Source organism: Aulonocara stuartgranti, assembly GCF_965226115.1.
Source record: "Aulonocara stuartgranti genome assembly, chromosome: 19".
In the NCBI taxonomy this organism is placed as follows: domain Eukaryota; kingdom Metazoa; phylum Chordata; class Actinopteri; order Cichliformes; family Cichlidae; genus Aulonocara; species Aulonocara stuartgranti.
Genome location: NC_138955.1, coordinates 5057259 through 5079590, shown reverse-complemented (window position 1 = coordinate 5079590; position 22332 = coordinate 5057259). Strand labels below are relative to the sequence as shown.

The 22332-nt window shown below is 39.4% G+C and overlaps 3 protein-coding genes and 1 long non-coding RNA gene across 15 annotated transcripts in view; 2 read left to right on the top strand and 2 right to left on the bottom strand.

Annotated features, from left to right (window-relative positions):
- Positions 1-5937, bottom strand: part of myo6b (myosin VIb) — a 44333-nt gene extending 38396 nt beyond the window's left edge. For 2 of the 3 annotated variants that reach the window (XM_082517043.1, XM_082517044.1), the window contains exons 1-4: positions 5763-5932; positions 2812-2960; positions 554-623; positions 399-472 (exon numbers count right to left, since the gene is read on the bottom strand). In XM_082517043.1, the coding sequence (XP_082373169.1) occupies positions 399-472; positions 554-623; positions 2812-2928 (261 nt within the window). In that variant the 5' untranslated portion in view covers positions 2929-2960; positions 5763-5932. Of the gene's footprint in view, positions 1-398; positions 473-553; positions 624-2811; positions 2961-5762 lie in introns of all 3 variants that reach the window. The other variant, XR_014273301.1, reaches the window with a different exon arrangement.
- colec11 (collectin sub-family member 11) lies at positions 5905-10389 on the top strand. Its single transcript, XM_082517045.1, has 7 exons — positions 5905-5979; positions 8486-8651; positions 8756-8827; positions 9349-9420; positions 9528-9581; positions 9701-9796; positions 9964-10389. The coding sequence occupies exons 2-7, from the start codon at positions 8516-8518 to the stop codon at positions 10353-10355; spliced, it is 822 nt and encodes a 273-aa protein (XP_082373171.1). The 5' UTR covers positions 5905-5979; positions 8486-8515; the 3' UTR covers positions 10356-10389.
- A 397-nt stretch (positions 10390-10786) lies between these two features.
- LOC309696100 lies at positions 10787-13557 on the bottom strand. Of its 2 annotated transcripts, XR_014273328.1 has the most exons (4): positions 13474-13557; positions 12157-12295; positions 11777-11822; positions 10787-11389 (listed from the first exon to the last, which is right to left on the bottom strand). It is a non-coding gene; the product is annotated as an uncharacterized lncRNA (long non-coding RNA). The 2 variants fall into 2 exon arrangements; XR_014273327.1 differs by having other exon boundaries at positions 10787-11822.
- Positions 12364-22332, top strand: part of dcdc2c (doublecortin domain containing 2C) — a 34737-nt gene continuing 24768 nt past the window's right edge. For 8 of the 9 annotated variants that reach the window (XR_014273326.1, XM_082517220.1, XM_082517217.1 and 5 more), the window contains exons 1-9: positions 12364-13890; positions 14250-14298; positions 14509-14585; positions 14723-14854; positions 15157-15312; positions 15437-15485; positions 19065-19188; positions 20735-20835; positions 21422-21550. Coding sequence is in view for 8 of the 9 variants with exons in the window: in XM_082517220.1 (XP_082373346.1) it covers positions 13607-13890; positions 14250-14298; positions 14509-14585; positions 14723-14854; positions 15157-15312; positions 15437-15485; positions 19065-19188; positions 20735-20835; positions 21422-21550 (1101 nt within the window). In the remaining variant the exon portion in view is untranslated. The remainder of the gene's footprint in view (positions 13891-14249; positions 14299-14508; positions 14586-14722; positions 14855-15156; positions 15313-15436; positions 15486-19064; positions 19189-20734; positions 20836-21421; positions 21551-22332) is intronic. The other variant, XM_082517221.1, reaches the window with a different exon arrangement.

The window sequence follows — 22332 nt, the reverse complement described above, 5'->3', positions numbered from 1 at the left end:
AAAGCATGATTAGGGTCTCTGCATTTGAGTGAATTGCTAGATATTACAAATAAATATGTTTTAATAATCAATTAAAGGAAGAAGAAGTGAAAAACACCCCACTGAAGGCTGCTGAGATAATCCATTCTAATTTTCTCATCTACCAGCTGTCCCTTATTATCTAAGTGAGTGACTGAAGTCAGAACTGGGATTGCCAGTCTGACCATGACTACTAGCTTCCCTTCACTCTTTACAAGCTGGTACTTTTCCCCACTGGGAAACAAGAAAATTGATCCTTTGTTTTTTTACACTCAACCCTGTTACTCTATCTCCTCATGATGAAGCATATGCCGCATAAAGGACAGGCGTATTATTACTTGTGCTAAGGCAGCTTAGTGTGGATGGTAATAACAACATACATAGATGTGGTCTTTACTGTACCGCACTCTAACATTGTTGAGGAGAGTGGCTTCATTCAAGTACATTAAGGAACCTGCAAACAGACGGGTTACACATAATTAACATTTTATCGTTAACAATATGTTGAACAAATATTGTTTGTGTGAAGACTCACAGTTGTCATCTACATGCTTGTTGACATCATCCTCAGCAGGGAAGACTTGGTTCATCGGAGCGAGAAAAGTCTAAAACGTGAACAGTTTCACTTTTACATTTACATAATATCATTTCCAGGATAGACAGGTGTGCTACATGTGGCGCTGTCTTTGCTTTTTCCGACCAACATTATACACTAGATTAATTGTTGCTTACTCCTTGCAGTTTACAGAGCTTATGACACAAAACAAATGTTTATTAGCATTCTCAAGCATCATAAACAGTTAAGCAAGAGTGAATAAACATGAAAAGTTTACCATGCTTAAAGATCACAGTAACGATGTTCAGTGTGACATGTTCCCAGGCTAAATTAGTTACTGATATTCTCACTCTATTGCTTATGAGTCTGAGTTCATGGAAATAAACTCAATGGAACAAGTCGGCTGTGAGAGAAACAAGGAGAGACATGGCAGGATAATGAATAATTTGGTGGGAGAGAACAGGATCTGAACACCTGACTGAGTAAGTGGGTGGGTTACAGCTGGTAGGGATGGTGGTAAGGTTATTTGCTGATCTTGCAGTAACCAGACAACTTGGCACCATCATTCAGTGATGCAAGAACGACACTGACATCAACAGTGAGTTGCTATATACAGTATATATTAAAAGTATCTGTTTCTTTTATATATATTTAATGTTTGCTACACACTGACTATAAACAACTGCTTATCTGTGTGAGACTGATCCATCTTGTGCTTTGACGCATGGTTTCTTGCCAAAAACTGACTGGAAGCGTAACAAGAATATGCTTTGTGTGCCCGCTAACAGGTCTTGGCACAAACTGGTCGTCCACAATAACAATCATGCGAGAAATGTCCAACTAGTAAACTGACAGAGGAAAGCAGGCAGCCAGACCGAGAGTCTTGCAGAAAGCTGAGGCACTAATGAGTTCAACAGAGCACTGAAAAAAACACTCAACTGCCCTTTCATTTGAATGGGAGTTTAAGCTTTGTAAGAAGGCATAAACTGATTATTATCATACAAAGTTTTGACCATCTAGTCAACAATATTTTTTAGCTAATGTTATTGCCTCCAATGGCAATATAATCAGTGCAGGACATGGACATAATCTGATGCAACTGCAATATCCAGAGCCTCAGGACACTTCTAATGCAATCGGGGCCTTGTAATCGGAAGGTTGCCGGTTCGAGCCCCGGCTTGGACAGTCTCGGTCGTTGTGTCCTTGGGCAAGACACTTCAACCGTTGCCTACTGGTGGTGGTCAGAGGGCCCGGTGGCGCCAGTGTCCGGCAGCCTCGCCTCTGTCAGTGCGCCCCAGGGTGGCTGTGGCTACAATGTAGCTTGCCATCACCAGTGTGTGAATGGGTGGATGCCATTTACCATTTTAAACATTTTTTGTATCTTTAGCATGTGAAATTAACATGTTTTATCTCAAGAAAATAAAAATACAAATAAATTCTCAATGTAGATTCTTATATGCCATAGATGCACACCAATGCATATAATGTTTTCCCTGTACAACCACCATGCATAATAGCTGATATTACATGAACTCTAACATTGATGATCACTACATTTCATAGTAAAGTTATAAAGGAATGATGGTTGAATTTAGCTAATTTTGGGTCTTGGGGTTATGTATGATGACAGTCAGACTGTCACGGCGTGAGCATAGGACACAGAACAGAGCTAACATTATAGTTCATAATAACGCTTTTATTTTTGCAAATATGCAAATTATCTTGAGGGCGCTTGTTGACTAACTTGTTACCTTGCCACGATATCTGCGGTTTGACAGACATTTGCCTGCCACAACAAACTATGTTTTATAGCATGACTTCGCTATCCAGTACCTGAAAACAAAGGCAAAAGCAGCTGCTACTGCACAGGTCTGTTGTAAGCAGTAGAGGCCTGCTTGCTGGGGATACATGATGGCTCAGGTGTAACAGGTGGCCTTTACCTCCTAATGAGCAGCTCTCCCTCCTGGCAACACTATCAGCACACCTGCTGCTGCCCTTTATTTATTCATGTCTCTGTACATGTGGTCTCTCATGTTTCTCACATTGTACACATTGTTGTGCTAACGCCTTTCTACCTGAAATCACGCTTAATAAAATTATTGAACGTTTTATTCAACACACTACTTTCAAATTCCTAATAAAAATAGTCATTTGGAATAATTTTTTATATTAAAAGTAATGTTGTGTGCGCGTGTGTGTGTACACGTGTGTTTTACTTTACTTGTGTGATAACCCACCTTGCCCTTTTGGTTCAGCGGTTCTATGGTGAGTGTGTCGGCTCCTATGTCAGTGATCGTGCCCAGCTGGAACCCGTCAGTGGGGTGGGGCGCCCACACTGGCTTCCCATCCTCCATGATTTACCTCCAGTCAGCACAGGCACACAACTCTGCAAAAGGGAGAGACAAAAAGAGGAACACAGACGTAAATTAAAATAAATATGTAAAGCACTATTTTGCATTTTACTTTAAGCAAACAGAGTCTGCTTCTAGGTTTATGGCCACTTACTATGTATTACACCTAGTCTCCACAACTGCAAAACGGAAGTTGGTATCACTATCGTAAATTTGACGTCAGAACTTCAATCGCCTGTGAGGGCAGCTTCTCAGAACCGCCACCACATTTTTGTTTACCATCTATTCTGTATTTGCATGGTATTTGCCAAAGTCTTCATTACACCCTGCAGCTTGTAAAAAGCCTTGGGAACTATAACATTTTGCTATTACTTCACACTTGAAGACAATATTAAAGTAGCCAGCAACTAGGCCTACCAACTATGGTGAAATCTCACCTAAATAGAAATAAATAAATACAAGAATTCATGATCAAACTGATCTGCTATATCTGATCTCTACCTATTTACATTGCATGACTGGGATCTGACAATTTGATGGTGCTTGCTGGTCCTTTGAGAGAGGATTTCTAAGGAGTTGTCTGCTGCAATCTTAGTGAAGACAACACTCCCCCGAATGACCCCACAAATCTGACAAGAGAAACAATCCACTTTGCAAGTGTGCTGCTAGGGTTCAGTGGTACGCCAAGTTAAGAAGCTAAATATGGTACGCTACAACCACTGGTTAATGGTTTGTGAGGTATAAAATACAGTATTTAATTTTTCTATTTATTGGTTATTTTAAACACTGTTAGTTTTACCAAATGCACAGCTTTATGAGTGAGGCTGAGTAAGGTAATTTTGTAATTCTTTAAAGATTCATATGATCACTGAGTGGATAACATGTGTCTGAATCTGTCAAGTAAAGTTTCTTTTTAGTTGTAGGATTAACTAACCTGGTCAGTACGTTTATGTCTGGGAAGTGCATGAGGTTGATTTCTAAACACAACTACACTGGTTGAGGAAACACACATGGCTAAACTGCTAAGGCCATTAAAATACACATACATCCACTGTCTGGCTATGTATAATAAAGTGCATATTCTACATTTTTAAACAATCTGCTGCCACAGATAATGAAAGGCATTGAAGAAAAAGACATGCTGTTATCTCAGTTTATTGTTATGTGGCCTATCTATTTATATTTATAGAGGAATACTAAACTTTCAACAGTAGATGTCTTTGTCCAAAGTAGGCGCTCAGACCAGCAAAGGAAAGAGTTCATATATCAAAGGATAAATGTTCCATCAAACTCCTAAATGTAACCATCGGAATTCATAACAGCAAAGACTCTGCACCATTAAAGTCAGGTAGCAGGTCAGGTACTAGGATGGGTAGATAGATCTATCTTAGTGTCCTAGTTGTATCTTAAATATCTATCTCAATAGATAAATTGATAGATAGATAGAAAAATCACATTCTAACATAAGCAGAAGAAAAACGCACAATGACATTCCCGGTCTATTATCTCTAACCTTCAAGTGTGAGATCAAGGCTAGAGGGAATCCTAAAGATTGTTTTTGTTAGATAACTGATAACCACATAACTATCCCACAGTTCCTTTCAAGTTAATTTACAGTTTGTTCACACATAAATTCACAGTTTGTTCACAAATGAAATTCAGTCACTTGAATGGTTCATGAACACGGAAAGCTTAAATGGCTACACGCATTTTGCTATAGCGGAAAGACTTTGCATACTGGAAAACCACAATAAAATGAACCGTACTTTGCCAGAACATTCTATAAGCCAAGTTCCATTCATTATAAAGGGCGTTATATTGGGCTCTTTTAGAAGAGCCCTCCAAACTGTCTGCATCCTTGGCTGCATACAACAAAACTGAGACCAGCCCCTCATGAGTAACTTTGACTCTGCAGCCTCAAATCCTCTTAGTATCTGACCCTAATCCAGACAGAGAGGTGAGACGCCTGAAGTGAGATGTAAACCTCACAAATAAAAGTCAGTGAGCAGGTTTGAGACAATGCAAATCAGAAGGGTGTCACATATCCAGTGAAACAGAGAGCCAGAAAGTACGGAGAGGAGGAAATATGAAAACACACACACAAATATATATACACTCCCACACAAATGAACACTGCTTGAGAGTCAAAGCAGTACGCGGTGAAACACCCCTCGTGTTTCCTGCCTCCTGTTTCCGGTTCTCTCTCAGGGAAGGGAGGCATGGAAAAAGCATTGGACGATGGCTACAGAGCAACAGGATGAAAGATGCACACACAACACAGGGTACACTTTCAGAAGTGCATGCCAAGAAAGCATTTAGTTTAAGTGGTGTGCCTACATTTGAATGAAAAGTGACATGTCAGAGAAAGAAATTGTAAAATAAAATAAATAAATACATAAGAATAAAGAATCCTGGTTTACGTTTGTTAATCCCGTGAGGACACTTTAAACGCATCACGGCTAAATTATGTACAGGAGAAATATCTAGGACAGAATTTCCTGATAGCAATCAAGCAGAAACGAGATGTGGGCTAAACTGTCGGCTGTTGTGATTACTGGAGACAACCTTAAAATGAGGTTTTCATAATTACGATTAACCCCAAATAACTTTTTCAAAGAAACTTATGGAACTAAGCACGACTACTGCACCAAGACACCAAACAGTACACCAGTGGAAGTAAGTCAAAAGTACAGGTTTAAACAGAAGCCCACAGAAAACTCAGTTCCCAAATTGCTCTTAAATCAGACAAAGTACTTCAAAATACTTGTAACGTTAGCTATTTGGAATAAAATTTTAAAAAGCTTAACAGGTAGACAAAAAAACAACCACACACTTACAAGTGAAATCCTTCAAGCAGTTGAATTTACGTTCACGGTGACAGTAAGACGTTTTATGCTCCTCATTCGGTTGTATGTGTGCAGCACTGGTCCAGCTTTCCAGCTTTGTCGGTGTTTCTTCCTGCAGCAGGACGGATGAGGTAGCAGCGGGCTGTCTGGGTGACAGGCTACGCTCGAGCTCCGGTGAACACCGGTGACGTCACCCTCACCGCGAAAGGTGCGTTAAAGTGTCCCTCGTAAGATCCTGTGACGTTTTTATTTTTGGCTTATGGTTTATACTGATAACTAAACATTAAAAAGCCACTCATATTGTAAAAATCTAAACAAAAACAGCTCAGGTCGGCGATCGTGAGTGTGAATAATTTCAGTTATATCACTTAATACTTTTTATATTCGAATTGTTTTCCATCAATGTATTAATGCATGTGAATCTCATTAAAAAATTGTTCCGTATAAACAATCACAAGAATCACAAGAATTTTAAATATGCAATGTTTGAGTGTCTGAATGTAGGTATTTTATTTCACTAATTGATGGGCTATTTGTTTGGTCTGTCATCCTTATAAAAATAACAGAGGATTAGCAGAGAGCACGTGGCTGCGAAGAAAAGACTGCAAATGTTGCCTCGAGCTTCATGAATATTTGAGTGGCAGGTAATCTGAAACTTTTGGGGGGATTTTTGAAGGAGACATCCAATCCACAACTGAAACACAGGCTGCCACTCGGTTTGTAAATCTAATTAGGACACCTGATACGCCAGTACTGGATCATATCTGATTACGGACAGTAGTTGACAGCAAGCACTAAAATGTAGCTTTTATTTTTAAAGCCCCCAGATCAACACCAATCTACAAAACTCTTACCTTTTTTTTGTATCCAACCACTTTGGAGTTAAGACAGTTAATGAATTTGATCTTGTGTGATTTAACGCAATGTTATATTGACTGATGAATAGCAGACTAAAAAAGTAAATGGTCTGGTTAGCTTTTATATTAAAGATCAAAGCTTTACTGCTTTGCCTGATGGACAATGTCTCCCCCATGTGCTCATATGGCATATAAGCAACCATATCCCATGTAATTACAGTTCACATGGAAGGGATGCACTAGAAGGTTCATGATGGCGAGAATCCCAGTGCACACTGGAGGAAATGAGAGCAATAGAGACACCAAGGAGCACAGAGTTAAGCAAAACACAAATAAACAATAATTTCAAACCCACATGCTTGTAGGAAATGTGTAGTGAATGGAACTTGGTATACTTATAGAAAGAATGCATGGCATAAAGTGAAATCCTCCACTGAAGCTAAAGGAAGGTTTTTTGTAGAAGGTGAGGACTCAACGTTTTCTGTGTTAAAAAAATAGTGTTTTTATTTTGATACTTTCTCGTTGTTATTTTATGAAATTATTTGTTAAGTTATTTAAACAATTTAATTTAGGGAGGTCAAACTCATTTTGCATCATGGGCCACATACATTAAACAGTTAACGGCTGTCTCAATTTTGCTACAGGATAAAGAGATATTGCTGTAGTAAATGAAAGAAAGCTGTCCACACAAATAAAGACATGTGTAATGTTACAGAAAAAATTATGGTAGTAATTACAATAATAGAAGAGTAATTCACAGAAATTCACAAAATAGTTTTTCCTCTGTGGACTCACTGCAAAACATAGAAATTTACAGCAGCTAGTGAAAAATCAGGCACTCTTCTGTGTTTTAACTGTTATTTTTTTTAATCAATTATTTAATTACTCTGGTATAGTATGGTTAGCGATGGGAGAGCTCTTTATCAGTAGGAAAAACTGTAAAAGCAATGACAAAACAGTAAAAACGTAGAAATCGATGCCCTCTCTCACATTTTCCAAAGCTCTCTAGCAGGCCAGATTGGAGTCTTTCCTGGGCCAAATGTGCCCCCCAAGCCTTATGTTTTACACCTTTGATTTAAATCCTTAATGTTAAATAAATAACATCATATGATAGACATAACATAAAAAAACAACTCTCCTTGTAACCATTTCATATGGACCACAGCATATGTAATGATAATCACCACTACTGGTTTGTATACAAACCAAAATACTACAGCGACTTGCTAAAATAATAGATGCTACCTTGTTACTAAATCAATGTGCATGCTAGCTCTGTAAAATGCATTATATATTTAACTCTCCCAATTATCTGATAGCATTAAAAAGTTGAGTCAGTATATTTATCAGGCCTCTTTGCTGTCAATCTCTTGATCGCTTTCCCAGCTAATTATCTGTGGGGAGCCCAAATGCTTTGGAGTTTATCTGTGAACTGTTTACAAAAGTCCTATCACACACATTCTGTGGTGCCTGTGTAGAGGAACATGAAATGCTCTTGTAGGACCACCAGCACTCAAAGCTCCTGCAAATCTTTGGACATCGGCATTACTTTTTTACTTCTGTCTGGAAAATACTTCTAAAGGTAGGCGTTTCCGATTTTGAAATACTGTATAGTTTTCAAGTAAAAACGCTTTCTTAGAGTTACTAAAAAGCTGTGTGTGTGTACTTGGTTTATGCAAATGTAGTTCTAAATGCAGCTTTGCAGTCTCTTTTTTATTTATTTTCAGTGGAAGGAAATTCTCACTTCTAATTCCACTATTTTAATTCTGAAATATACAGATACATATAAACCAAGCCTTGCTTTTTATGAATGATTTTTTTATATTAGCATTTCCTTAAATTGTTTTGTTTCTCCAGCATAGCCCCCTAATCATCCCATGTAGAAGAATGACCGGTGAGAAACTGTTACTGCCAATGATACTAATGTCTGTAGTGATGAGTTTATTACCAATGCAGACATCATATGGACAACACTTGCCAGAGGAGTCTTGCACTGTTCAGATCCTTGTCCCTGGACTCAAAGGCATGTAGCTCTTTGTTCTTTCTTACAAAATGCATACCAGACACCTTAAAAACCAAGAATAGACTCTATTTGATATAATAATTGTTTTTCTTCTGCTCTAAAAGGAGAACCCGGAGAAAAAGGACAAAAGGGAGCACCTGGGAGACCAGGAAGAGTTGGTCCGCCAGGGGAGACTGGTATATTTTATGCAGTTGCACCAAAAAAATATATTATAGAATGTGTTTGTTTGTTTTGTGAGTAAAAGTGCATTCCCCTAAAATGCAAATCTTTAAAGAGAGAATATTTTCCACATGCCCACATTTATAGATCTCCTCATTTTCTCATTACTACCACTAATACAAGAAAAACTGGGGTAAAGATCACATTTCTCGGGCTGATAATGTGCCGTTACATCACTACCAGGCCATCCAGAAATGGTCAAGTGTTTATATTAGGGTAAGAGGTCAAATGAGAAATGGTTTGTGGAATCCAGAGCTGTGGACAAGTGTTTATGGAAGACCTTAATGAGGAGTGAAGGGTGTTCTCTGAAGCATATTCATCATTTTAATTAATTAACCTTTAGTGAAAGTAAAGATTTATTGTTTAATATATATAATTTTGCTTTCATTTGTGCTGTTTTAAGTTTGTCTTGACTATAAGATATACAGTATGTCTCTATCTTCATATGAACAATTTACTCATGTTGCATTCTTTTTAGGTCCACCTGGGGTCAAAGGACACAAAGGCATTATGGGACGTTATGGAAAAGTTGGCCCAAGTGGAATGAAAGGTGCTATAAGAAGCAGAGATGTACTGTCTGCACACTTTTTCAGGAATGCATCAATTATTTGTTTAGTGTGTTTTTATGATTGATAAATATTTACATCTCTGACGCAGGATCCAAGGGAGATCCAGGAGACCCTGGTACAAGGGGCCCAGACGGAGAGCCAGGTGGGTTCTAAAACCATCTTATTTTGTTTGTCAAACAGATGGCAGCAGGATTAGACAGACACATCTGTAAATGAATAAAGTCAACTTTGTGATAGTCCCACACATTTTTGTCTTATCAGGGGTTCCCTGTGAGTGTGCGCCAATTAGAAGGATGATTGGAGAAATGGACATTCTTGTGGCTCAGCTTTCCTCAGAACTAAAATTCATTAAAAATGGTAAAAGATTTGCAGTCTTTAAAAATGCTTTTGTATTTTAAAAAAAATATTTATCAGTTTTGGTATTTTGCTGATTTCCTGTCCTATAGAATTGAAAATGCGGGCATGTCAATGTGAAATTTATAGAAATACAAGTGCTCATTTTTCAGCACTGCCCTCCCCTGCAGCTGTTGCTGGCATTAAGGAAACAGACAGTAAAGTCTATCTGTTGGTGAAGGAAGCGAAGCGCTACACCGAGGCTGAGGGCTACTGCCAGACGAGGGGAGGGCACCTGGTCATGCCGAAGGATGAGGGAGCAAACGCAGCCATCGCAGGGTATATAACCGACGCTGGCCTGAGCAGAGTTTACATTGGCATTCATGACCTCGAGCGCGAAGGTGTTTTCACCTACGTAGATCACTCTCCCATGACCACTTTCAGCAAATGGAGAAAAGGAGAACCCAACAATGCCTATGATGATGAGGACTGTGCTGAGATGGTGACCTCTGGGGAGTGGACTGATGTGGCGTGCCACCCGACAATGTATTTTGTTTGTGAATTTGACAAGGACAACATCTGAGGCCAGTATATGTTAAACAGACTGCAGACTGGACAAATGTAATGGAGCAAAAACTGTAATCTTATTATTTTGCTGTATCCTCTATCTGTAAATATGAATACGAAATGATACGCAAGTTGTGCAAAGTAGTATACTTTCAACTTCCTTTTTGCTTATGAGCTAATAAGCTATTTATTTTCTGAACATACAAAATATCCAAATGTTTGTAAATTTTTTTTTTACGTCCTTGATACATACTGAAATAAATTAGTGTTTCCAAAAGCATGCCAGGAACTGAGTTTTTATTTAATTCAGAAAATCCACTGAGCAATATTTGTAGCAGTACGATAGACAAACAGTGTAAATAAGCAAATATAGAGAGCTGTGGATTGTGTAGAAAAAAAAAATACAATTAAAAGACATTCCAGTTGAGTGAATTTAATCAGATGAACAGAATACAGCATGCATTCCACATTCATGTGCTGTGCAATAAACATTTATACATAGTTTAAAAATAATTTTTTTGCACATTAGTTTTTGCTCTTGAACTAGTTGCGCTTATTTACTGCAGCAGTTAAAGCAAACTTATGGAAGAAATATACGATAAATGATGCAACACAAAGCTGCAGGAGTTAACACTACTACCTCACAGAAACAAGGTTCTCGGTTTGAATCCACTGGCTGGCTTCTGTGTGCAGAAGTTGGGCTCTTGGTGTCCAGGCTTCCTCCCACAGTCCAACGACGTGCATGCTAGTTTAACTGCTGGTTCTGAATTGGTCAGATGTGAGTGTGAACAGCTATTTGTCTCTGTGAGTTAGCCCGTCAATAGACTGGCGACCATGAACATGTATACATGCATGTCGCAAAATACTTATATGGCTTACATTATGTTTTAATCATTAAAGTGACCCATTTAATATTATTGTAAAATAACAAAATAATTACTTTTCTGTTGTAATTTCCACATGGACCATCGCCACCCAGTGGGCGAAAGCTCATCTTACAGCAAAAATCCCTTACAGGGGACTGAAGTCAGTGGCTGCTCCACATTTTATCTGTTATGTTAAGGAAAGCACAGGTGTTACAAAAAAACAATAACTGTCATGCTAAAAGTGCAGAAGCCAGGAAATTCATTAATTTTAATGTTTACAGTTGTTCTTCTATTAGGTTGATTTTAGGCTGTTCTGTAGCACTGCATAAATACCAAGCAGTAATTGGTATATGTGCTAAATATGTTAAACATGAATCATATCAAAGTCAAATCATTGCGACAATGTCCTTCTGAAGTATGCAAACATCCTAACGAGTGAACACGGTAAGGTTCTCATGTATTATCCAGCGAGCAATGCAATTACACCGGAGTCACCTTACATCTTTATAACATTCACTCTGCACCTTAGTGTGCTGTAATAAATGGGAGTTTTAAAATGGATGGCACTGACCTTTAAGAGCGCCAAAGGAAACTCACCCACTGCTTCCCCTTGATTCCTGACATGACATATCACACTTTGGCTAAGCACAATTTGAATCACAGTTACCCTACGACATGTATCCTGGCTAAGAACTGATAAGAACTAATTGCTGGAGACTTTTATGACTTTGCATAAAATTCTGAAAACCATTTGATGCAGTGTCTAAAACCTGATCACATACTAAGCACATTGACATATTCTCGATTTGTAGTGTTAAATTAATGCTGTCAGTTTTTTTTTATATAAAAATAATTTGCCACCTAAAGTTTAAAATAAAAATAACAGATTACACATGACAATAATATGACAGCCTATTGTTTGCTGAATGACAGAAACAAGATATAACATACCTTAGATTAGTTTGACATTTTCATCTTTGAAAATCCTCCAACGGTTTGGTTGTGTGACTAATAGGAGATGTCTTGCGGCCCTGGCAGCTATTGTTTTAGGATGGGTGTCCCAGCTGAGATGATATCCTATTGCATCCCTCTAAGAAGAGGAATTTGAATATGCATGATGCATTTCTCCTAATAAAGCAGAACACCAGTCCCTTAAGAAATGAATAATTAATGCTGAGATGAATTATGTATTTAATTGACCAGGAGTTGTCCGCCATAAACCAATTAAGTGCCATTGTTGCAGCAATCTCTGGTTACCTTTGTAGTAAACAGTTTGGACAGCTCTGTCTAAAAGTGAAGGGGCTGCAGTCACTCTGCTACAGTTGTAATATACAATAGGAGTCTGTCAAAAATTTGAATGGGATACATGTTTTCTTCAAAAAAGAATACACTTCTTTGGCTTTCTATTATATTTATTATCACCGTTATACACTTACAATAGATTTCGGAGGAGGGCATAAATGGTAAACCATATGGCATGGATCATGAGGAAAGATCTATAGTAGCCTTGTGTTAAACTTAAGTTGGCTTTGTCAGACAGAATATGTGTAGATTTCATTATTTTCAACATTTACATATGTTATGAGTGTATATAAATAAACACTGAGAGAAGATTGGAGTCAAACAGTAAATGTGTTTTATATTAGCGGATTAAACCTGGGAAAAAACTGCATCCCAAAAGGATGTACAGTGCTTAAAAAAGTTATTATGCATGCGAAAGTATCCTTGGGCAAGATTCCGAACCCGCAGTTACTCCCATTTATAATATGCCATAAACGTAAGAAAAAAAGGGGGAAAATAGAAATGTGTTGAAAACACGTTTAAAGCTAAAAAGTACTGAATTGAATTCACCATAACATTTCTGTCTGTTCAGGAATGAAAGTAAATAACAGCAATTTGGGATCTAAAAAATGAAGATAATAACAATAATAAAAAATAAACGACATATGCTTTGTTACAGCGTACTTTACATTGGGTAGTGGCCTAATAAATTTATTAAGCAATGAAATTCACCGCTGTGTTCTGTCAATTAGTTTCTCGTTAAATACCATGAGATTGAATCAGCCAGCTGGTAATGAAAATTAAAAATGAGTTTGTTTGTTTTTTAATACAGACCTATGAGCGGTTTAGCTAAATATGTAAAACCCACTGGGGTCACCCCACTGGTTGCCTTGGTAGCACCAGAGGTTTGGTATCGAACACTAAATTAACCTTAGCTACACAATAGAAGACACGACGAAGACGTGGATACGTATCTTAATACTACACCTCTCATGTGGAAGAACTGAGAAGCTGTCTCCAGTTACGTCTCCGGAGGCCAACAGAGCTGACACATTAACTTCTGACACCAAGGGCCACCGCTGTTTGTTGTTTGAAATCGTTCCCATTAGCTAACACAAGTATGCCCAGCACAACAGGGAGAAGTGACTTGCCACCCACAAAAATAATCGTCGTCTACAGGAACGGAGATGCCTATTTTCCCGGCAGGAAAGTAGTTGTGAATCCGCGGTACGTGCCATACTTTGACAACTTTTTGACATCTCTGACCAAAGGGATTGAAGCACCTTTTGGCGCTGTGAGGAGGCTCTACACCGCCACACAAGGCCACCAAGTTCACCATCTGGATGACCTTCAGCACGGGAGTGAGTATGTCGCGGCTGGAAATGAGGCGTTCAAGAAACTGAAGTAAGTGTCATGTTTTAGGGGTGTCCTGTCTGAGTTTACTTGTATATACTGGAATCTACAGGTTTTTTCTTTAGCTTCATTTGTTGGCAAGGGGATTTGACTAGGCTGGTACTTAATATTCATTAAAACGCTCTGAATATGTCAGCTTATCTTAAATAAAGTCTAATCTGTCTTTAAATGTGATCTTTTGGACCCAGTATTTTAGTCTAGTCAGCAGAGCACTGATCTTGAGCATACTTTTACATATATAACTATTTGATTTCAATTAGTTTTATCAGATCTAAAGATGCCTTACTCCCACATCCTTGCATAAGTTTCCTTGTACCTAAAGGTAATTTGATTTTTTTATTGCCTTCAAGTTATTGTGAAATAGCAGCCAAGAAGCCACAGAATAAGAAAAAAGAACAGGTAGGAGCAATGTTTTGTGTGTGTGGTCAGTTATAGTGAAACTTTTTTCATGTGTCCTTGTTTTAAGTTTAACCATTCTGCCTGAATGCTGATGCCATCCTTAAAATCTAAGTTGCTCATGAAGGTCCTGTCGAGACACATAAGATTAGATTTTGAGTGACGTGCTGAAAAAAAAACCCCCACTCAGTTCCTCCTTTATGAAATTTTCAGATCCAACCTGTTGTTCACAGCAGGATAGTAGTTTCTGCCCGCTGGAAGAGAACTGCTGATGAGTCTTGCACAATAAAGTGAGTATTGATTTTAAACTGCATACATATTTTTCCACGGTGTTAAAAGAATAATGTTCTCTGCCGTGCTGTGCAATGCAAGAAACAATTCCATTTATTTATTCATGGATCTTTGTGTGTCGTGTTTTGTTTCATAGTGTCTTCACCAACAGAGAAGTGCTGGTTCCTCCGGCTCAAATACGGATCCCAAAGTATACCCTTAGAAGCTGGGAAAACGTTTTAGCTATGGTGACAGAGAAAGTGCGTCTTCGCACGGGTGCTGTTTTCAGGTAATGTCAGGACATTTAGTCATACATCATTTTTAAACTAGTTAACTGGAGTATCAGTGAAGGTTGTTTTCCTCTTGCCTTCTAATTTAGAACGTAATGTGATTAGTGGACACTTTACAGTCAATTTAAATGCAGAAAAATGATACTTGGGAAGGAGAGTAGAGGGACTTTTGCAATTAATTAGAGATCGAGACCATGTGTGGTTGTGATGTATTCAATAGATTTCATTCAGGCAAAGACGTAGCTGAAACTATCACTAAACATTACTGCAGTGAGTTGTTTTTCTTTATTTGAGCTTTCAGGCTTTGCACATTAAATGGACACCCTGTCTCCGGTCCCACTGAACTGGAGAACAACCACTACTATGTTGCAGTCGGTTCAGAAAAGTTTAAGGCTCTCCCATATTACCAGTGTGTCCCCAGGAGGGATTTGCTTAGGGAAAATAACATGACTGAAGGGTACGAGATGTGATCTTTCATGGCTTTTTCTATATGTCCAGAATAAACACTGGATTTGATTTTATTTCGATAAAGAAAGCAAAAATGTGTTTGTCAGTATTGTTTTTCCTTTTCTTCCCTGCAGCCAAGGCATCCTGCCCAGTACCAAAATCAAAAGATGTGCAAAGAATGTGGTGAGTGTTGATGCACTTTGCCATCTGGTCCTTCACGTTCTCCTAACGTGCTAAATTGGTACCCTTTTCCCCCTGAACTCCCTCCGGGTCATTGTTGTAACACTTTGTTAGACTCACAGTTGAAAAGCGTATCTTTGCACACACAGCATTTCAATTAACATTTCCCACGTGTGAGACTTGTTGTGGGGGCGCAATTCGTTATGAAACACCACTATCATCAATCACTGTCTGCAGGAGGCATTGAGTTACCGTTGCTTTCCAGTTTGATGGGTAATTCCCACAGAGACAGGCTGGCCCACTTGATCAAGTGCAGTGAGCCTCATAGACAGATCATATGCACAAGGGGGACTTCGTTTACAGCAAACTAAAAGAAAAAGAAATCTCTTATTCAAACAAGAGCTGGGACTATTTGTATTGTGATTAAGTTGACAGTGAAATGCTGCGAACCCATACGGGGATTGCGCTGCTGTGGGCCCGAGATGAACACCAAATCACGTGATGAAGATGAGAACATGCCCACTCAGCAGGTCTAGGTAGAGATGGGCCCCACTGTGACAAATGTGCCTGACATGTGATTTTTATAACCATGAAAGATGACAGTGCTCTGGCAGATGTCAATTTTTGTTAGATATAGAAAAATGTCCCTTGCTTTATCTCCAGCTTTATCTGCATTGGATTGCCTTTGAATTTAGAAATAATTTGAATATTTATTAGTTATATATAAAAGATCTCTTCATTATATTAACAGCTATGCAGCCATAAAGCAGTAGATGAAAATTACATTGTTACGCAACTTTGCTTATCTGATACATTAGCTAATAAGACACAACAACCACAACTTTTGCCATTTCACTTAGTACCATGAGGTGGAGACAGAGACAGAGCTATGCCTGTGTTTTGCATCCTTCGTTTCAGTGTAGCGTTAGTCATTCACTAGACATGAGGCTGCCACATTTTACTTTCCTCGCCTCTGTGTCTGATCCCTCATGAATTTGTAAACATGATCTGACCAGTTAATAAGGGCCTTTCAGAGGGGGAGATATGCAAGTGACAAAAAATTACCCAATCTGTCTTGATCTGTCAGCTGTTTAGCTTACTGATTACACATACATTTATAGGGTCGTGTCCATCATTAATTTCAGTTTGACCTCACAAAACAACAGCAGTCTGATTTGAAACGCCCGTAAAAAAAGACCCTTTAAACATGCCCACTGAGGTTGTGTAAAATGTAACCTTGCTCTGCACGGGAGCCGTGTCTGTCCTGTCCGCATCGGCGGCGGACCCGTTTCTGCACTGCTGGACGGGACATCTGGTGTGGAGCAACCACCGACTAAACTGACAGCTCTGCAGAGTGTAATAATGAAACTCTCCAGCACATCGTGTTCCCATTGGAAGCAAGCATGCTGTATATGCTGAGTTAAGTGTTTTACAGACATGATGAGGTAGAAACTTTTGAGGTAGACATAGCATAAAGAGAAGATTAATAGGGGAGAGAGGAATACAAAGAGACAAAGCGAAAAAGAGAACAACGGCGTGCATCGTGCAGTACACTTAGTTATTATGGCAATCGTTATTATGGCAGTTAAGCAGTGCTTTATATGTGCTCCACATAAAGAGCCCTGTGTAAAAAAAAAAAAAAAAAAGCCCAGAAAGGCTGACTAAACCTTTAATATCTGTGCTTTCTGACATCATTGATGATTTGCTGCTTCTCCTCGTTTCCCCTGTTTCCCATGTATGAGCTCATTGGTTAGGGGAAATAGCAATGCCCCGAGGAAGACTTTACCCCCTCGCTGCTGCCAGTGTGTCTACTCACTGAGGACTCGGCCCTGGGAGTGGCTCAGACTGATATCACAGTCAGTATGGCTGGAGGCTGGTCAGTCCAATTGTTTAGGACCCCCTTTTTTCCCCTGGCTATCATATCACCGTGTCCTCTTGTTGACTCCAGTTTTTGGCCACACGAGAGAGCCACAGATTACTTGCTGTCCAGCCCTCCTGAGCCCCCTTCACACTAACTCTAGCACTCTCTTTGTCTTTCTCTCTCTCTGTCTCTGGAGCCTGATGACACACACAGTTGTCTGCTCCCGCAGGACCTGGTACTGTAGATATGTAATGCAGACCGAGAGGCTATACTGTATGACCTCAGCTTTTCCACTGCCATGTCTCTACTTCTGCTGCTGCTTGTTTTTGCAATCTTTCGGCTCCTTCAGCACCCCTCGTCCTCTGCTTTCTCCTCCCCTGTGCCCTGCTTGCCACTCTCCCTGAGCGAGACAGCTTTGGATTGAGCTCGGTTTATTTAAATACCATCTATTTACATCTCACCGCAAGCAAGAAAACAAGCTGCTCAATATTTGATGGGCCAGATAGAGTTTGATTTAAAACTTTATCGCAAAGTTGTTTCACATCACTCGCAGATGAACCGAGGTTACAGGAGCTGAATTAGCAGCTTATCACCGCAACGGTGCCACTGCTCCTTTGTCTTTGATCTCATGCGTCCGCGGACACCGCCGCGCTAGAACATGAACTCTCTTTCAACTCTCCTCCTCTGAATATAGCAGACAAACTTCACACTTCTTTTGTTCTTTTACTTTTTTTTTTCTCCCTCAGCCCACTAACGGCTGTATAAATTCAAAAGAATATCAACAGACTTTGCCTCTGCATTAAAGTAAGCAAACAAGTGCAGAAACAACGCCGCTATTCCCCGGACTCCATGTTAGTGAGCTTGCAAACACCACTGCCAGAAGTGTATTCTGGTGGAAGCCCGAGATCACTACACTATCCCCCGAGCCAGCCCAGGGATCCTGCAGTAAAGAGCACTGTAGCTGAAAAGTCACATTAAGTCAGCTCTCTCTCTCGATCTCTATGTCTGTGTCTCTCATTCTCTGTAAGGGAGACATACCTCACCTTGCTACCTGCGGAGGGGATGAGGAGCCTGCGAGGAGAAAATTGCCTTTTGTGGAAGCATTAATTCAGATGTGTACCCTGCTGTCTGAACATCACTGAACTCTCCCCACTGCTCTCTCTCTCTCTTCTCTTCCTCTCTCACTCCTTTGCTCTCCCACCATGCAACTGAGTCCCAAACCTTTTTTTTCCTCCCCTCCCCATCAATAACCTTCTGCTGTCTGCTGCTGAAGAATAAGTTATTCCCTACGACTCCCTCCCTTTCCCTTTAAGCTTGTTTGGATTTTCATTGTTTGATCTGGGTTGATAAATAAGACAAATGCAGTTAGAAATTCATGGCTGCCCTATTTCATCAATAAATGATTAGTTTGCCACGCTCCCTAGTGATTGATAGGTTGTGCACGGGATGTATTGGAACCAGATGAATTCAATACAGTAGGAGTCAGCGGGGAGTTACAAAACATATCAGCTCATGAAAAATTGAGGTCAATGGAAAATGTAAAAAAGCTGCTGAAAAAGAGGAGAAACAAGCCTTCCTGTCTTGTTTTCTTGTTTTACTTCTTCCTCTTTACAAAATGAGCGATAAGTCAATGATGAATCACAGACCGAATGTGAGGACATATACCTTAATCCGGGCCTCTCTGCTCTCCTCTCTTTTGTACCTCCATGTGGTTTGCTCAGACAAGCTCTGGAGAAGACCTTGAGCACACAGCCAGGGGCCAGACAAAGAAACTCACAGCCAAGGCAGAGAGAACCAAACAACAAGGGCAGGTGTCCAAGAACCCAGTTCTCTTCCCCCCAGTGGGTAAGCAGAGCACTATAGAAATATTGTCTTTACTGCCTCGCTCTCTAGCCCCTCTGTCCGCAGAGTTTTTGTTTTCTTTCTTTTTTGTTGTTGTTGTTGTTCTTCAACACTTTCTTCTTCGCTATGATGACAGAAAGAAACCTATTGGATTTTGAAGACCATCTATGCGCTTTGTGTAAAGCATGTTTGTGTTTGCAACTGTACATTTGTAAGTCTTCTGTGTGTGTAAGTAAAGAGATGTAACTCCTAGTCTGTGCTGATAATGCAGAAAATCTGCCATTTGGCAGGTGAAGGAGATTTCTTTGGAATCTCAGCCTGTTCTTTTTAAGTCCAAACAGAACAGAGCTGTGCGCCGTTTCAAAGGAACACTGCTCTTTTCTGTGAATATTAATAAAGAAAAAGACTTCAAACACTATCAAGGGGGCTTAAATCATAGATGAATTCAATCAGGCCATTTTGTTGAATACGTATCCTGAAAGCCTGGTTAACTATCTAGGGGGAAACAAAAATGCTCTTATTTTCTCTTGATGCAGGAATCAAGATGGTAATGAGTTATTAATCTTAAGCAACACTGACAGAAGTAAAGACAAATATTCTTTGTGTGCTTTAAATGTGATACTCAGTATATCAATAATAATAACACTGTCTGTATCTACTCATGCAGTTGTTGTTGTGCCATCTGTGCACAGTAGTACGATTGCTTCACTTGAAAAACACATACTGGTATGGTAGCATTCGCAGGCTAATTGCTACTGTTTGAATCCTGCCATGATTTCATATGTTGTGACTGAGATACTCAGTTCTCAGGACACATTTCTGCTTACTACTGTATCTGTAACCACATTAGCAAAGTCCCTAAAGTTAAAAAGCAAAGTTTTATGTCTTCTTTATAATTATATCAGCTCTTAAAACCCTTCATACAGACAATAGCTCTGTGCAGTGTTCACAAGATTAATCTGGAATGAGGTCAGAGATTTAAGACTTTTTATAGATTTCTAGACAAAAAAGTAATTCTAAGCTTTTTTGTGGTTGTGTAAATGTCTCTTTTCACTTAACACATGAAGCAGAGGCATTTTTTGTTTACATTGTCTTTTAGTGTTTTCGATGATAAATCTTGCATGTGTGGTTATTTATTATTTAAATTAAATTACTTAGGGCAATTGAAGTAGATTTAAGTTCAAGAGCATGTTTCATTATTCACATTCTACGCCGTATCAGATCTAGCAGACGAAAAGGAATTTGTTTACAAGGGTGACGTTGCTGTATGAGGCACGTCCCCACATGCATCAAGAGCAGCCTGTCACTGTCAGGATGTAACCCTGGACCAAAAGTTCACGCCGGCTGGCCATATTTGTGGCAGGGCAGCTGTGGCTTTCTGTGGCCCTTAAGTCTGGGGGACCACTATAAATAAATAAATGGCTTGACAGCAACATTGATCTCTTGTGAAGTTGAACAGGAGTAGAGAGGAGAGAGAAAGCGAGTGTGTAGAAGAATGAGACGGCGACTGCCAGCAGATGAGGTAATTGTGATTAATCACTTTTCTCAGAGGGCAGCGTGTTCAATGCACAAAACAAAAGGAGTGAGATGGCAGGAGCAGCAGAGGTGCAGGAAGACCGCCAGTTGAAGGTGGATCTGCCAATTGATCAGGTAAAACATAATCCCATACTGTAGCGCTACAGTCTGATGAGGTCCTTAAAGCTCGCAGTTATTTAACAGCTTGGCCTGATATCAGACAGGAAATAAGAAGTGATTTGAGTGTGAAAACACAGCACTGCCAGAGAAAAACATAACCCACGTGAACATGGAGAAACATGTAAAGCTCCTTGGCTCCTTGCGGATTTTATTACGCTTTATATGTCAGTTATTATAATTTTTACAGCTCGTCATTGGAGACACACTAAAGTATACAAGTTGATCATCACAACAAGCTGTTTGCATTTGATGTAAAATGAAAGGGTTAGATGAAAGACGTGCCTGCAGCTTTAGTAACCTCTCTCCCCCCCATCGGTGTTCTTCCTATTAAGCTTTACCTTTCTGTATGTTTCCCAACATCAAACGGAATTGCGAATATACTTCTAGTACAGTATAATACTATTTTCTGCTCAGAATAAGGGCTCATGAATGCTCAGCAGAACAAGCTACATAAATATATAAATATTGTAAAATCAATACAGCACTACAGTACAGTGTAAGCCAAAGGGGATCTTGTGTGTGTTTTTCCCCCTCCCTGCAGGTTGAGGCCAAGATAGTTGAAGAGGAGTATGAAGATGGGAATCGTTGTGCGAGTTCCTGCAAGGCCTCCCTCCGTGATTCAGATGACTCGAGTACGCAAAGGTCTTCCACCACAGATTCCGGGAAAAATGTAAGTACACTTATTATTAGTTTAATGCAGTTAGTATTTCACATTCAGTTCATTTTTACTTTATTATTATGTCCAATTTTCTCATTTCCTTTTGGATTAGGTCACATAAAAAATGGTCTAACCAGCAATTATGGTAATGATCATTTCCATAATTGTAATAGGGTCACATAGACCTGCTTTCAGCAACTATACTTTCACTTAATGCACGTGTAACATTTTTTTCTGTCTCCATGGTTATTTTGGTGTATTTGCTATTTACTAACTTTCTAAGGGGCAGAAGGGAACATTAAAAGGTACGGAACACATTACTAGTACTACAAAGGATTTAAATTACCTGTGTCTCAGTTACGTTTTTGTAGGACGCGTTTAGAGCCAAGCTGTCGCCCCAGATACTGCAAATCATGGAGTTTTCATGGTTGAAAAAGAGGCCCATAATAATAATATGCAGTTGTATTTGATGTCTGTCCTTTACTCTGCTTATTGTGCGCATTAACATTGATGAAGTGGCGAGTGAGCTGTGTATACAGATGTTGTTGCACGGATCTGTGGTCCCCCCGAAATTACGCTCATTTAAATAAACTTATTTTGCTCTAATAATCCTCGAGGGACAGCGATATGAAGCCGTGTAACTGTGATAAATGCACACAATAGTTGGGTGATATTACTATTCCATGCAATTTCATTCGGCTTTGAAATGAGAAGATATTGAGTCTTATTTAAGCAATCAATAACCTAGAACATTTCGTTTTAATGAAAACTATAATTTTAAGCAGTGGCAATTA